We start from the raw sequence: 17,507 nt of genomic DNA on the forward strand, positions 1-17,507 counted from the left end.
AGGATCTTAGGATTAACTACTATATAAAAAAATGAGTTTCTGGGAACTCTAAACTCCCTCCAGATACAATGTAATATACTCATTCTTTTCTCCAGCATGCACCAGGACGCAACTGGTTATGTCTGCCTCCTCATTCAGCCAGCCAAGAAATCAGATGCTGGATGGTACACGCTGTCAGCCAAGAATGAAGCTGGCATCGTGTCCTGCACTGCCAGGCTGGATATATACGGTAGGTATAATGGCAGCGGTTGATCTATGCGACAGGCAGCTTAAAAATCTTTTTTTTTTCTTTTAGGATTGGTGTAGTATGTTTTCATAAATGAATTAATTGGTTTTTAAGATATGGATTTCTTAAGTCATTTTATTCTACTCACCTCAGGGCTTTTGTACACTCTTCCATTTCACTATAGGGTTAACCTTCTTCCAAAACAGGTTTTTTTCTGTACTTCTAATAAGAGGAATTACAGCTACTTCAGAGCATACATGGGCTTGTACTTATGATCACCCAGCATCTTCATGCCATCCCCTTGCTGCCATGGGTCACCCACAGGAACCCCCTCCCCATGCCTGTAATTCCCCAGTCATAACTCCACATGGCAGAATTTTCCAGACCCTATTCATTTGTTAATTCTTCCACAAATATTTATTACTCTCATCTCACAATCAGATTAATAACTGAGAGCTGTCCTGAGAGTCACTCAGTTGTTTCCAACTCTTTGCAACCCCATAGACTATACAGTCCATGGAATTCTCCAGGCCAGAATACTGAAGTGGGTAGCCTTTCCCTTCTCCAGAGTATCTTCCCAACCCAGGGATGGAACCCAGGTCTCCCGCATTGCGGGTAGATTCTTTACCAGCTGAGCCACAAGGGAAACTTTCACTCTTAGATAGTCCCAAACCCATGAGATTATTCTAATTGTTGTTACCCTCTTTTAAATGCCAAAGAAACACAGAGACTCAGAGAGGTTAAGTGACTACAGCTGGAAAGCAAATTCAGATTTTTTACATCATTCCTTCGAGTCATGTTTCTAAATATTTAACAAATTAATCTTTACCAATGTATTTGTGTACGCTACTATTCTCCTCTATAATTTTGACATTAACTGGCATTTTAAAGACATATTTCTTAACCCAAAAGAGTAATCCTTTTTTTTTTCTTTATAAAACCTAATTGGTTGGCTTAATATTCCTTACTGATTTAATATGATGAACCAGAATAACAAAGAAGAAAAAGTAACTCTGCCTAGAACCTGGGGCCCCTGCTACTTAGAGGTGCACACCAGATGCATTCCCTTTTTTTGGCACCACACAGGAGTCCTGGCCTGCCATTTTCCCTCAATCTCATATTTAGAGGAAATATATAGCTTTCTGGTTATTCTCTCTAATCTGTCGACTTGAAATTCAGTTGTGAAGGAAGCTGACTCTAATGTACTTTCCCCTGGAAGCGTCCGGAGAAAGAGAAGCCAGTGATATGTTTCTTAATCTAAGCTAATGCCTTAACCATTTCACCCACCTCACCATGTCGGAAGGAAACAAGTCTCCAACCAAGAAACTCCTACCAATAAGCCCTGAAACCGATGACACTTGTCCCGATCCTGCTCTTCCTTGGCGGAACCCCCACTTCAGTTCATCCCGGCTCACGTCTCCCAGGCTCCGTCCTGATTCCACAGCTCCAAAAACGGGAGGCGCTGTTTCGTCGGTTGGGACCCGGGAGTGGGCGAAGGGATGGAGGACTAAGGCTGAAATCAATCCACTTCGCCCCCCACAACCTGCCCGAGGAACCGGGACAGCGGGCATCCCTCCTCGCCCGCAAAGAAAGGCTTCTAAGAGTAGCTCCTGTCAGGTTAAGATGCCGAGAGAGCCGAGGAAAAGCTAAGAGGCAGAGGGGCTGCAGAGAGGGGCTTGACTAGGTCACAGTTGCTTCACCGAGTGCCTGCTCTCTTGTGGAATCGCTATTAAGTTTTGTCCTGTTTTGTAGCTTTCCAAATTTGATTTTTTTTTCAATTATTTTTATTAGTTGGAGGCTAATCACTTCGCAACATTGCAGTGGGTTTTGTCATACATTGACATGAATCAGCCATGGAGTTACATGTATTCCCCATTCCGATCCCCCTCCCACCTCCCCCCCCAACCCGATTCCCCTGGGTCCTCCCAGTGCACCTGGCCCGAGCACCTGTCTCATGCATCCCACCTGGGCCGGTGGTCTGTTTCACCATTCCAAATTTGATTTTAATCAGTTCACTGAGAGGCATTTAGACCCCGAAAAACTAATTCAAAATAATGAAATCAACAAAGAACCCATTTATAACTGGGAATGCTACAAGCATCCATAATTCCCCAGGACCCGGAGCATCAATGTTTCCCACCTGGTGTTGCGCGATCGCCACCGCCAGGCTCTTGGAAACCTGATGAGAGGGCTGCTTGGTAATTTCTCAATCAGAGGCAACACCCAGGACTGAGCAGTTTGGATGGATACTTCATTCAGGACATGTTCGAGCCTAAAGATCCTGTCTGCTGAAACCAGGATCTCCCTTGGACAGTGTTTGGTGAACATGGAAATTCTAACACATTCCCTTTTGTCCCCCAATCCTGGTTGATTGCATATGTTACTTTTCAGTCTTCTGGCTGTAACTAACTAGAACATGATCAGGGCAGTAGGTAGGTAAGTAAGGGTGATTAGGATGAGCAGTAAGTACTGGTCAGAGGTCTGTATTCATCGTTTGGCTTCCATTTCCACAGATATCTCATCTCCTCCTTCTGAGGAGCCCTCCCTTGAGAGCCTACAAGTCTCTCTACACCCACACCCCACCCCAGCCCCTGTAGACTCCACGCTAGGTCAGTGATGCTAGGTCAGGAGACAATTTTGAGATATCACCCTCATCACCCACTCTTCCTTCTTATAGTCCCAGATTTTGCTGGATTAGAATCATGGGGGTTGGTATTACAGAATCAAGAGATCATGAGCCCAATTTCCCTATTCCTAGCAGGACAGGAGAGATTTTATTGATTTTTTTTTCTTTTTTTACAAATGAGGCATTTCAGACCCAACTATTCATATATTTCAATGATTTACCAAGATCCCACACAAAGTGTTGGCATGAGGACAGAACGCACCCCTGCTGTGTACCTACTAGACTGTATTCTTTTGATTGTAACACATGATTTGGTCCATTTTCCAGCTCAGTGGCATCACCAGATCCCACCACCCATGACCGTCCGGCCCAGTGGCAGTCGCTATGGATCCCTCACCAGTAAAGGACTTGACATTTTCTCTGCTTTCTCCTCCATGGAAAGCACGATGGTGTATTCCTGCTCTTCTCGGAGTGTAGTGGAGAGTGACGAACTTTAAGAATGTCTGGGTGCCTGCTGTGTAAGGGGGCAGACTGTGGAGGGGGAAGGAGGACAAACCAGATAAGGTGGTTTCCAAGCAACTGGATTTGAGTAAGTTTCCACGCTGCCGGACCTGTGGCAAGGAGAGCTTTGAGTAAGTCATCTGGGAACTCCTGCAGTCTCAGCTTGGGCAGAGATTGAGAGCTGTACCTTTTAAGATTCCAACAAAATGAGAAGATAATATGGATGAACCAAAGATATAACGCAGCTGCTGTCCACTGCTTTCGGAAAAAGTTAGCATGCTCCTCTGCCCCCTGCTGTGTTAGGGGTGTTCAGGCCCTCCTAAGAGCAATGAGGGGCCAGATGCTTGGGCTGAAAGGAGTTAGACAGTAGTGACCTTAGGTATCCGAACTCACCAAACGATGTGAAGGGAAAAGGCAAGGGGTGGGGGGAGGTGGTGTCCATCACCTCACTGATTGCATTCATAGCAGAAATTTTGGATTCATTAAATCAGCTTCTGCTTAGCACTAGGAGACTGTGCCTTAACTCACATACGTAGAGAAGCACTTTTGATGTGCTTATCCTGGGTGTATTGAGCCACATGATAAAGTGCCAAAATGTGCCTGAGACACACACACAAAAAAAAAAATCACTGAATGCTCAATTTTGCACAGTGCACTTATTCTATAGCCAAAATAGGGACCCACCAGCCTGCCGGCACCATTTTCTTTTGAATATGATGGTGAGTGGTTTTTCCCCTCTGAATATATATATAGATTCTATAACTAAAGGATTGTTAATAAACCAACCAGAAGGAAATCTTTTGCGGGGTCACTTTTAAAACTATTAGCTTCAGTTGCCACTTGCAAAACTATGCAGGCATCATCATCATCTGCCCATAGAATAATGACTCTCCTGTTTCTCCCCTCGGCCCCCAAAGTCTGCGCATCTATGAAGCAATGAGAAAGGAAAAAATGCAAACAAGGAGAGGAAGTGATGAGAGAATGGTTTTTGTTGTTTCATTTACCCAAGCAAAGCAGTGGTTGTGGAAGGAGAGGTCTTTAATGGTTGTGAACTGCTTTGAAATCATTAGCCAAATTGCATTTTCTATTCAGAAAATACTATGTTAACTGAAGAAGTGGGAGGGAAAAGGAATGTGCCTCTTTATTCTAACTCACCAATTCAAAATTTGCCTCTCCACCTAGGGAATTTTTAGACTTACATTCACTGTGATAGCCCAGTGCCTAGAAGACTGCTTAGCACAAAATAGGCCTTTGATAAATATTCGTTGGATGAATGAATCTTACATTAGAGAAATCTACAATGCATGAACCAGTCAAACGTTGCCCTATGGATGGTCGTCATGGCAAGTCTGCTCCAGATTCACTAGGGAAATGAATGGGAGTATCTATTACCAACTCCTGTGCTCAAGTCTTTGGTGTTTTCTGAGCCAGACACCCTCAGCTGGCATCTTACTCAAGTGAACAAATAGTAATTGCTTAGAAAGGCTTGAAATTTTCTTCACTTTAAAGCAAAGATTTCCAGTATAAAAATAAATTCATTCACTCAAAAAATATTTGTGTGTCTACTCTGTATAAGATGCTATGCTAGAGATTGTGGGCCATACACAAATATGATAAGACACAGTCCCTCCCTGCAGAAAGCTTAGAATCTAGCGGGAGAGGTAAGATAAAAGGCACGTCAAGTTCTGCTCTTTGGGGCAAAAATCCTTTTGTCAAAGGGAATTTTCTAGTGCTCTTCATCCTACATTTTCCATGACTCTAAAAATCATCTTAATTATTTTCAATCTTTATTTCTAAATAAATACCATAGGTTACATCCTTAAGAAATAAAGATCTCAGCCAGTTGTTTAGCAGAATTATTAGATTTTTTCCCCTTTCTTATGTATATGGGAACAATAGTAAATGTATAGGCAACTGTAATGACATAGAATGCATTCCATACAGAATGCATCTTAGAATATATTGTTTCCATATTGGCTTCTATTATCAAATCTGTTTATGACCAAAGAGCACTTTCTAACTGCAGGATTGCTTCTCCACAGTTGGACACCCAACCTACTCATCACATCTATTAATGTAAACTCCAGACATTTCTCCCATGAGAGGATATATTCTTCATTTCTGGGTACATGTCTTAGCTTTCTGAGTATTTTAGGATAAATATTCTATTTCGCCACTAGATGGCACTGTTGAACCTAAACTATTACAAGCTTTAAAATTCCTAGAATTTTAACTTTTGGATTCTGTTACAGCAAAGTTTCTCAACCCCGACACTGTTGACACTTGGGGCTGGATAACTAGCTATTGTGGGGGACTACTCTGCTCACTGCAGGATCTTTAGCAGCATCCTTGGCTTCTACCCACTGGATGTCAGGAGAGCAGCCACTCCCCAAGTTGTGGTCGCCTAAAACGTCCTCAGATATTGCCTTGTGTTACCTGGGAGGCAGGATCCCCTTTCTTAAGAACTACTGTGTTGAACAAATCCAAATTCTACTGGAATTCGTTACAATAAGGAATACTTATATAAGAAATTTCAGTTCTGCTGAGTAAGTTTGGACTCAACATATCCAAAATCAGATTCATGGTCTTCCTTTCATAAACCATTCATTCATCATCCTAGTTTAGTTATTTCTATTAGTGGCACCATCACAGTCCTAGTAATCCAAATGGAGTATTTAAGTCATTTTTTGCTTCTTCTGTCTAATCAATTGACAAACCATATTAACTCTCTTATTATTTCTTTTATATTCAGGCCTTCCTTTCATCCCCCTTGTGGTTCCCAGCTCAGACTTTCATTATTTTCTTAATTTCCCTCAATACTTCTGACTTTAACCATGATATGAGACTTCTAACTGGTCTTCCTGCCTCTAGTTCTGCTTTTTATCCTCATTCAAGTCTAGCCCAGATCTCAGCATCAGCTCATTCTTCCTAAAGTAGTGTTTCAAATTGGGCTTCCCAGGTGGCTCAGTGGTAAAGAATCTACCAGCCAACGCAGGAGACACAGGTTCAATCCCTGAGTCAGGAAGATCCCCTGGAGAAGGGAATGGCAATCCCCACCAGTATTCTTGCCTGGGAAATCCCATGGACAAAGGAGTCTGGTGGGCCGCATCCCATGGAGTCACAGAGAATTGGACACAACTTAGCATGCACTGCTTCATTCATATCATTCCTCTAATTTTCAAACCCCAAGTGATTCCCTGGAGCCAACCCAGGCCAGCTGTTCTGCCCATGCTATTACAAGCCTTGCTCCAATATGATCCCAAAGCTTTTCATCCATTACTCAGAAAACACACCCAGTGCACCAGTAAAATTAACACAGGCCCTGCTTTCCACCCATATGGCTCTTTTCTGCCTCCACCTGGAGGCACCTCTCCCCAATCCCTATCTATGAAAATCTTACCTATTGCTTAAAGGCCATCTCAAAGGCTACTTTACTGCCTCTATGAAATATTTTCCTGGTGTCCCCCCAACCACCCCAGTAAAATATAGTTGACTTTATTTGAAATCCTATAGCAAATTTCTTGAGTCTGGAATAAGAGATTATTTTGCATAGAACTTTGTATAAAACACAGCTTCTATATACCTGCCGGTCTCTCCCCTTGCACTAGCCCAGTCTTGCCTGCACTAGATTTTAGCTACTTGTGGGTATGGACTGTGTCAAAAGTTTGCCATGGCAAAATGTTGCCTTATACAGAGTAGGCACTTAATAAATATTTATTGATCTAAACTGAACTTTAAAATTCTATGTAAGTCAGTATGTTTCCATATAAAATGAAGTGAGTCTACAGCAGTGGTTCTTAACCTTGACTGCATGTTAGAATCTCCTGGGGAGCTTTAAAAAATCCCAAAATGTCCTTCCCTGGAGGTCCAGTGGCTAAGACTCCGAGCTCCCAGTGCAGGCAGCAGGGGTTTGATCCCTGGTCAGGGAACTAGATCCCACAAGCCTCAACTAACACCCAGTGCAGTCAAATAAATAAATATTTGAAAAAATAAATCCCAATATCCAAGCCACCACCCCAATCAGTAAATCATAAGTTCTGGGGTTCTGGCATAGGAATCAGTATTTTTAAAGCTTCCCAGGTGATTCCAGTGAGCAAGTGAGATTGAGAAGAGTCATTTTATTACCATGGTTTGATCACAGAACTTACCCTAGAAGGTTGGAAGGGATGCAAATAGCATAGGATGTTGTGTTGGTGTCAGTGAAGGATATACTTCCTCCCTTTTGCACATGCAATGCCTGCCTGGACAGCAGAAGTAAACATGCACTTTGGCCTCATTAGACCCTACTATCTTGCACTACACTCGTTGGACATGTAGCATTCATGAAGCCCTAAATCTGCAAAAATGGAGCAGGGAGAGAGGGAAAGTTGGAACAATTCTTCTGACCCTTTCTTCAAAAAGCTACGCAGATCCCATAAGCTGCCTTCTAACCAAACAAGTGAAGGGCTTTTCATAACTTGGTGAGTCATGGAAATGGGGATCAGAAGGAAAATGGAGAAAGAAAACACACCATTAAACCTAAACTGCCAAGCAACTAATAAAAAAAGACTACTTCCTCCTCCATTTTTGTGTCCATGATACGTCCAAGCTACATGATCTATGTTCCTTTCTACATTTATCCCCCATTCTGTGTTTTTCTCCAAGATGCCCTGTGCCCCCTGTTCTATAATACCCTAGACTGTAACCCATCCCTCCTTTCCACTTTCCCAGCATGCTTCATGCTCCACAATGACCTAACTGCTGCCCCCATGTATCTTGGTTTGGTGTTCAAAAGAAACCAGTCCAAACTGAACAAATCTTAAACGCCTGAGGGTCTTTTAAATTCATGGGGGTGCTGTACCTTTAAAAGCAGTTGCTTTCTTACTCCCATCAACTTCTAATATTAATAGAAATGCTGGCAAAAGGAAAAAAATCAGGCTGGGAGGGAAGATCTTAAAAACTGGATCCTACACCCAAATTATTCTTGTTGATCACAGACTCCTCCTGTCCTCTTCGTCCCCAAAACTCCCAAAAAACCTTTCAAACTGAGATCCTGGCCTGAGTCTGTGAGTATATGGGCTATGTATAATTTGGTTGTAAACTCAAAGGCAAATTTACTCATAATGACCTTTATTCAAGGTCTCTTCCCAGGTAACCTGGACTCAAGGCATTTCCACTGATGCTCGAGTTGAAAATCCCTGTGCCTCACCAGGAAGATGAACAGTTACTTAGATTGCAATAGAGCTTGTTGAAGTCCTTTTCACCACTAATTGCCTTGCCTTGTTTTAAGTGGATCAATATTTCAGAAAGTTAATTACTGAAGCATTGCTGGAAGAATGCCTAGCATCTTCTAAACTTTGACAATGCAGCGGTCATCAGTATGCTAAAAAAAAAGTTGCTACTATCATGTTTTTTAAAAATCTGTGCGATGCAAAAAAAATGCATATTTGTTAAAAACATGTTTGCCTCTTTTTTCTAATTATATTAGCGTACTTGGTGTTGTAGAACCATAAACATGCTGTTTTTTTGTTAATATGTAAATAATGGCCACTTCAAACGCAATAGCCTTGAAATTGCAAGAAATAGAGAAAGAACTCACTTTTCAATCCTCAGAGAATTGTGCCATAAATGCTGAGAGTAAGCATAAAGAAAATGGCTGTACTGTAGAGGCATATTCGCTAATTTGCTAGAAGATTTAACATACAAGTGAGTAGAAAATGTTCCCCTAATGATAAAAGTTAAAATATTTCAACATTATTTGACAATAAATATTTGAAGGCTGAAATACATAAACATTTTTCTTTAAAATGCAGAAAATAGTGCTAGTTCCCAGGTTTATCAATTGTTTTTTAATGATTAAGTTGATTTTTTAATATACAAATATTCAATACTTAAAAGTGATTTTTTTTTAAGTTATTTAATTGTATACATTATTCAAATTGAAAAAAATTACCACATATGCTATAACCTGGTCAGATATCCCTAGAGGAACAGAAAGGTAACTGGGTTTTAGTCTTCCTAAAACATCCAGCAAACCCAATAATTCTCTCATAGAATGTTTTTCACTTTCTAAGATAAAAATTCATTCTACCTCCTAACTGAAAATAGAGACACATTAAAATGAGACTTAAAGATGTGAACAATGGGGTGGGAGAGTTGATCAGTTTTAACTGGAAATTAATGGAGTTATAAGTATAGTTTTCTTACAATAAGAAGTACTTTAGTACCCACTAAGAAACATGAATGATTTTCACATAGTATGATAAGAAAGAATTGTTTGATGTTCCAAAATTCCAAAGAATTTTGATATTCCAAAGAACTTGATATTTCTACACAGATTCAGTGAGTTACCTGCAAACTGGAGGCAGATTCTTGTAATTTCTCCACAATTAGTGGTGCAAGAATCCAGTGAACTATGTTCTAGTACTGCCCATAGTAGTCACTACCAAAAGATGACTAAATGTATGTGCACACAGTATAAATGATTTTACTGTGTATTTTAAGGAGAGTTAAAGTCCTGAAATAATTCCAATGAAATAATTTGAGTGCAACTGTATTTTTTTTTAATGCACACTGGTAAATTAACTTTTACTTAGTATTGTTTTTAGAGATACTGTGTCCTCTTTTCTGATTAAATTTCACTTATTTTTTCCAAGCTTTAGCATTTTTCATGACCTAGTCTCCTCTCTCATTACCTTCTTATCAAGATAAAAATCTGTAAAATATTTAATAGCATCCAGAGATCTCCATATTTCTAGGAATTTTCAGGGGAATTCCAAGGGATTTTTAAGCATTCAGATGAATTTCAGACATGTTTTCTAACTTTTCTATAACTCTGGATTTTGTTTCTTTATTTGTAAAATAAAATATTTGAGCCTTTCCCAGGATGAAGGGTAGGATAAATAAATAAATATTTATGAAGAGTTTACTGTACAGACCCTTTTAAAAAGTGATAGCAGGGGTTTCTTCATTCCAAAGAAAATGGTAAGAATATTTTCCTCCAAAGTAAATAGTTGATTTGTTTTAAAAGTTCACATTTCTTCCCTGTCCCACATGTCATGTTTCCTTAGAAGGGTACAACACTATGTGGGAATTTCCTCTTCCAAGATTCTATGAAGTTGAAAAAAAATCTGGAGAAAAATCAAATAAATTCAAGAAATATCCTAGCTGCTTTCTACAGGCAGATTACAGGGAAATTTATTTCAACATAGCCTAAGGGAACTCTGATTCCTGCATCTAGGATTGAAACTAGTGGAAATAATGACTTCACAGTGCACAGAGAAATTGCAAGAGAGTTCCTGTATTCCTTTCTGGCCCAAGTAGTTCAGGAAAACTCTGTTTAACTGTTCTAGGCTCTAATGAAGAAATGTTCCATGTTCATTGGCCTTATGTTAAATGAATCAACCTGAGGATAGCAGATAGATAAGGACCCTCAAAAACGAGTACAACCTTTGGTCTGTTTTCAAATTCTTAGCTACATCAAGCCCCAAATTCAACTCTCATGATTCATTGTAACCATGAGGACTGACAAAGGAGGTCCTCTGTGTGAGTGCGCACACACACACACACACAGACACACACACACATACACACCCACAGCTAACAATTCAATCGTGGCCAAGTGACACATCTTATCTTTTCCTTTCTCTTCCTGTATGACTTCTTTTAACCTAAAAATACACCAGACCCCAGAAGGCTCACAAACATGCTATGCTTCCATCTCAGGAAGCTTGGGTCAACTTGTTTTTAAAGTACTTTTTTGGTTATTGAAATCCTAATAGAAAAACTATTATAGTAAACATTGAAATGTGTGAAGTATATAAACTGTATATTTTGCCTCTATTACTAGAAAGCAATGAATGGATCTTGACTTTTATTCCTTTCCTCTGCATCATGCATGCTGGGTATTCTTTGGAACTGAAAACCAGTGTTCACTTAAGCCAAAATGTTGAGCATTTACTGCGTCTTTTTCCACAAAGTATATGGTACTATATCTTGGTAGACCACATCATCTCCATGACACCCATTGCTGTTTTCTAGTTGTGCTTTCTTGAAGATTTGCTGGGGATTGTGTTTTGCTTGGAAACTTTGCAATTAGAAAAAAAAGAAAAATTTAAAACCAGTATTTCATTCAACCTGGATGGTACCAGTATTTAATTCAAACTGGATGTTTTAAAAACCAATTTAGAGGATGTGATGGACTGTTTCTTTATTCATTAAATAAAATTTTATCTATTCTCAGTTAGTTATTGGGTTTATTTTGGGTTGTACTTCAGTTCCAGTCTTCGTATGTGAGATGGGTAAGTTCTTCCTCTCAGTAGTTTTCTTTCAGCTTGGGTATTTTGGGGGACCCGCTACCAGTTTGAAATAGCAATCCAAAAGTCTTGTTAATTCAATAAAACACTCATTAAGCTTACACCCTCTAGTATATTCATGACCAGAGAAGGGAATGGGCATACATGTGAAAAGGCTGGTCACGTAATTATGTGCTTTGAAATTTCTTTTACCCACAGGTAGCAAAAAGAGTTATCTTTAGTGAAACCTAACCGGAGAGCAGAGCCAAAATGAGTCCAAAATAACACCTTGCTTTTACTATAAGAAGACCAAAATTAAGTGAACTGAGCTTTAATTGTTGAATCCTGCAGCCACAATCCAAATACATCCCATCTGGCTCATATCCCGCGGAAATTTTAGATCTTCATTAATATAAAGGTCACCTCATTAACTAAGAAATTGGCTGTAGCTGGATGTTAAGAAAGCCTTATCCTTCTTAAGATCTATAAATACAAAGAATGCTACATCAATATAATCAGTTTTGAGTAATGAGTTTAATGGTGTCATAGTACTTATTGTTTAATTAAGCAGTTCTCAACCCCATTAGCCAGTTAGACTCACTGGGAAAATATTGAAAAAAATATCTAGGCCTCACCTCAGAACAGTTAAATCAGTTCTTGAACTGGGGGCCCGAGAATTGGTATATTTTTCAAGATTCCCCACGTGATTCTAATGAGCAGGCTGGGTTGAGAACCACTAGCTTGGATGGCCCTCCCCATATTGATAGCCCTGTTCATTTGTATATGGTTCTTCAAGACTTCTGACCCTGGTGTTTGGCCTCAACCTGCAGCTAGCACCTAGGGAAAGCCCACATAAAATAACTACTAACAGAACTCAAACGATGCCTGGGAGTGGGTCTTCTTTTACTATTTAATGTCTCTCTTAGGGGCTCTTATGGCACATATCACTGATACTTCACTGTTGAAGCATTCAGCTAACCCCTGTTTAGGGCCACTTACTGATTAGTACATGTATGTTCTTGACTGCCTACTCAAGGACAAAGATGATGTTCTACAAGCCAGGGTATAAATAGATGCTGGATAAGGTATGTTGATTTATTGAGGAAAGGGAGCATGGGTAAAAGAATATTTTAAAATTTCAATATGTTCTGTTATCAAACTACAAAGAACATAGATTTTTCAAAGGTGAGACAATACAGTATATTGCAGCAACTAGGACACCCCCGGTGGCTCAATGGTAAAGAATCCACCTATCAGTTCAGGAGACACAGATTCAGTCCCTGGGTAGAGAAGATCCTCTGGAAGAGGAAATGGCAACCCACTCCAGAATTCTTGCCTGGGAAATCCCATGGACAGAGGAGCCTGGTGGGCTACAGTCCATGAGATCACAAAAGAGTCAGACACAACTTAGCAACTAAACAAGAGCAACTTTTAGGTTGCTTGGTAATTTAAATTCTATTATGTATAATAATATATGAACTTTAAGTTCAAAAATATTTTACATTTGTTTTATCCAAGCTCCTAATCCATAAGCCACAATAGCTTCCTCAACATACAGTTTGAAGAGTTTTACCAAAGATTGCATTTGATCACTGAGACCCATTTACTTTTCCTTCAACTGTCTTTTCAGGGAAAAAAAAAAAAACACACACACACAGTACACCAAGTACTAGGAAAGCTTAGGAATTTAGTAAGATCTAAGTTGCTTCCAGAGATTTCCAACAGAAATGAGCCACTAAAGCATAATAGTTAACAGATTCCCACTCTTTTCAGGGAATGGGGATGGGGGGAAAGAGGCATAGGATTAGAATCACATTTTAATTAAATCATTTGATTTCATTTCATTTCCTGTTAACAACCAAAAAAAAAAAATACTTATTGCATGTTTATCTTTGTGCTAGAAGCCACAGAGATAAAATGAAAAGTACAGTTCTCTTTTGCAAGGTATTTATAGTCCAGAGAGTCCCTATCCAACAAAAGGACTAACAATCTTAATACATCTGTGAGACTTTCTCTAACATATTTTATTTTAGCGCTGATTTTATTCATTCTACAAACTCCACAAACTTACTGGGGCTCCCAATGAACAATTTAAGTCTAAATAAGTAGACTACTGTGCTCAAATAGGATGCCAGATGCTCTGAACCTTGCCAGAGCCCAAGTATTCACCGCAGAGTGCAGTATGACCAGAAAGAGGTCTGGGCATCATCCCTTGTAGATCTGTGTTGTCTTCTGGGACTACCGTGTCTTCTGAGAGCTGTTGAAGTCAAGAGATTAAACATTTTATTCTCTAATTTGCACTGAGGAAGCAAAATCCTGACACACCTTAGTTTCTTATTTACAGATATCAGAAGGTAAGGGAAAAACTTCTCTGGTGTCCAGTGGTTTAGACTCTCAGCTTCCACGGCAGGGGGCAGAGGGTTCATCCCTGTTCAGGGGATTAAAGTCCCACATGGAGGCCCACACAGCCAAAAAACAAATTAGATAAGAAGGAAAGGGAAATTCAGCATTAGACTGTCAGAATTTGTAGCAATATACTTGTGATTTTGTAAATTTTAGATGATGGCCTGGGGAAGATACTGCCACTCATCACAAACCAAAAGGAATTTGATAATCAGGGATAACTAAGAAAATTTTAATGAAGACTCTAGAAAAATTGCAAATGGTGGCTGTGCCTGAATTAGGTGTTGGAACCCATAATATTATAAAAAGGGTTTGGGAAATGTTATTGTTAACTTGCGACAAGTTCCAAAGGCACAGATAACTTAAGAGTCTTGCTTTTTCCAGTTATTAGCAAGACATTCACCGAAAAGCATGCAGTCTGTTGACCAAGTCATTCTTTACATTAAAGGCTTGGCTTATTCCTCCAATGCTTAAGCAAACTTATAAAAGTAATTCAAACCAATACCACGTGTATTATATTACTGCTTTTTTGATTAGCCTTGGTGGTAGTGAAGCCCTTATTGCTCAACTGGTACTGATTAAAAGCAAATCACCTCCAAAAGCCAAATATGCATATATTCAATATATATATGAGCAAATATATATATTTGAATACTTGTAAGGAATTAGTAGTTAGCAACTGGCTTAATAAGGAAAGTAAAAGATTAAGGAACTGTGTATCTAGCTGTTTAAAAGTTGAATATTATTTCCATTAATCTTTTTAAAAACCATGAAAAATATATCTATTTCCAAGTTGACAGAGAAAACTTTCAAATTAATTACTTGTACGCTCATCAGCTTGTCTTTTTTTGATGAAGCATTACAAAACAGCGCTTTGCCAATTGCTGGGGTTACATTTAATACATCTTTACTCAGGTAAGCACTCGATGTCACCAACCGCCAAACAAATAGGCCTCCAGTGCCATCAGAAAACTGGCAGGGCACCTGGTATGAAAAGCAAACCCAAGTTTTTAATTCTATTTTACAAAATGTATATTACAATAATGTATACACAATTTTAAAAAATACAGAGCACTCACACCCACGTATTCTACCAAAGGAAAAAAAGAAGTCTACTTCATGCATGCACACACAATACACTAGGCATAAACGCATTTACAAGACAGGAAGGCAGCTCTGTATTAAGCATACACAGGTAAGAGATACTGTAACTTCACCCTAACAGGACAAACTTACTAAGTCTAAGGAATTGAAAACTAAACCTGAAGTATAACCCAATTCTATTTTTTCTTACATTGTTTTCCCTCAAAGTCGCCCAGAAAGGGGGAAGGGAGCATTATTCTCAGCAATCAAAACTATTCCAAGATGCATTAATGAAATCTACAACATAATAAGGAGGAAAAAAGAAAAGCAATAAAAGCATTGCCTCCCTAGGACTAGAGATGCGAAAAGTAACCTGGAAATTTCCTAATTTTATTCTAAGAATGTGTCCATCCTATGCCACCGAGTGGGTAGGGCTACAGCTCCAGAATGCGGATCACTGCGCGTCTCATTCCGACCCGGCCGCGCGACCTAACTGGCCATCGGGAAGGGCTCGGGCTGGAAGCCGAAGAGCCTCTGGCCGTAGGGCTCGGTCTCTGCTGGCAACTTCGCGCCCGCGAATGGAAGGTAGTGGTCTCGGCCGAAGTGCTCACAGTGGAGATTGACCCAGTCCCGCTCCGAGCCGAATCGCTCAGCCTCGGCCAGGATGCGGGTCAGAGCCATGATGTAGCTCAGCGCCATCTGCAGGGTCTCGTACTTGGACAGCTTTTTGTCCTGGCCCCACTGGGGCACCACCCTGCGCAAGCGGTCGAAGGCCGTGTTGAGCCCCTGCATGCGGCGGCGCTCGCGCGCGTTTGCCGCTAGGCGCCTGCGCGCCGCGCTCTCCAGCCGCCCGGCCCCGGCGCACGTGCCCGCGCACTCGGCACCACCCGCGCAAGGGGGCGCGGCACGCGCTCCCGCCGCCGCGTTGCAGGGCTTGCAGGACTTCATTCCCCGCCGGCAGGGGGGAGGCGCCGAACTCTCGGGGCCTTTCACGACTTGTGCGTGGCTGATGTATGAACCCGCTCTGCACCTTGGCTCTTCCGAGCAAATAAGTCATACGCAAAGCAACTACGCGGAATGGAAGTTTGCCGTGGGGAGTGAGGGGTTCCGCCTTGTGTCCTATTGGATAACCAGATAGATGTCTCTTCACTTGCCAAAATTTAGAGGAAATTGAGAGGTAGAAGAGAAAGTCATTTTCCCAATGTTAAGTTGCAAAAGAGAAGGGAACTTTCCTGCAGCAGAATTGGTGTGGCTGGTTCGGGAAAGGTCTTTTCAATTCTCTGGGAAAACCGGAGACTTCTGGAAGACAAAATCTTTTCTGAAGCTCAGATAGGAAAGGAGCGCTTCTTCCGCAGTAGCTGTGGGAGAGTGCTGGATAAATCTTTGAAGGAGGAGAATTTATAGCAGAGGGCTGAAGGAGGGAACAGGTGGTGGCAGGTGGGCGGGCGTCCCTCGGCTTCCATCTCAGCACCTTCCTACCCTGGGAACCGCAGGGGGGAAGGGGGACGACGCACAGCAAAATCCTGACATCACCGGCTTCGTCTGTTGGAAGTTTCTCCAAAGCTATGTCCAGCATTAACTAACACACCATCTGGAGTGGCCGGGCTGTCCCCAAAAGAATAACAGGGTGGGGGTGGGGGAGAATTTGGTTCATCTTTTCCCATATCAGTGTGCAGCTTACAGATCAAAAATTGAACCATGGTTTTTAAATGATTAAAGATCACTTTTGTGATTATGTTGGTCTTGTGTGAATATGTTGGTCTTGGAATTGTAAGATATGTAGACGTTCAGTGATAGAAAAGTTTGCTTTGTCAAGATGTGTGGCAGTTTCTCACAATGCTGACTGAATATATTCTCATTTTATTTTAGTTATTAACTAAGTTGGGACAAACCAGCAGGTCATAACATTATTTCAGACATGGAATTTTACTGTGCAAATAATTTGGCTGTTTTTCTGAAGAATAACTTAGTATAGCATATCAAAAGATACTGGTGTGCTCACAGACACAGAAAACAAACGTGTGGTTACCATAGGGGGTGTGGAGGGTGATAAATTAGGAGTTTGGAATTAACCTATACACACTACTATATATAAAACAGACAAATAACAAGGACCTACTGTATAGCACAGGGAACTTATAATAATCTAACTGGAAAAGAATCTGAAAAAGAATGTATATATACAAATATATGTGAACTGAATTACTTTGCTTTACACCTAAAACTAACACATTATAAATTAACTATACTTCAATCAAAAATGGTTTAAAAAACATATTAACATATATGTAAAAATGTATATTATTTTACTATATAATTGGATTGCATGAGTTTGGATACTTAGGCAAATTCAGAATTTCTACTGCATTCCCCCAGCACAAGTTTATAAATATTT

The 17,507-nt window shown here is 40.4% G+C and overlaps 2 protein-coding genes across 4 annotated transcripts in view; one reads left to right on the top strand and one right to left on the bottom strand.

Annotated features, from left to right (window-relative positions):
• MYPN (myopalladin) overlaps positions 1–4,649 on the top strand; it is a 99,439-nt gene extending 94,790 nt beyond the window's left edge. For all 3 annotated transcript variants that reach the window (XM_043926263.1, XM_043926262.1, XM_043926261.1), the window contains 2 exons: positions 96–229; positions 3,180–4,649. In XM_043926263.1, the coding sequence (XP_043782198.1) occupies positions 96–229; positions 3,180–3,349 (304 nt within the window). In that variant the 3' untranslated portion in view covers positions 3,350–4,649. The remainder of the gene's footprint in view (positions 1–95; positions 230–3,179) is intronic.
• Positions 4,650–14,320: 9,671 nt separating this feature from the next.
• Positions 14,321–16,458, bottom strand: ATOH7 (atonal bHLH transcription factor 7). Its single transcript, XM_043926440.1, has one exon. It carries the CDS (start codon positions 16,058–16,060, stop codon positions 15,602–15,604), a length of 459 nt encoding a protein of 152 aa, XP_043782375.1. The 5' UTR covers positions 16,061–16,458; the 3' UTR covers positions 14,321–15,601.
• Between the last annotated feature and the right edge of the window lie 1,049 nt (positions 16,459–17,507).

The sequence above is a fragment of the Cervus elaphus genome, chromosome 15 (assembly GCF_910594005.1).
Source record: "Cervus elaphus chromosome 15, mCerEla1.1, whole genome shotgun sequence".
Taxonomy (NCBI): Eukaryota; Metazoa; Chordata; class Mammalia; order Artiodactyla; family Cervidae; genus Cervus; species Cervus elaphus.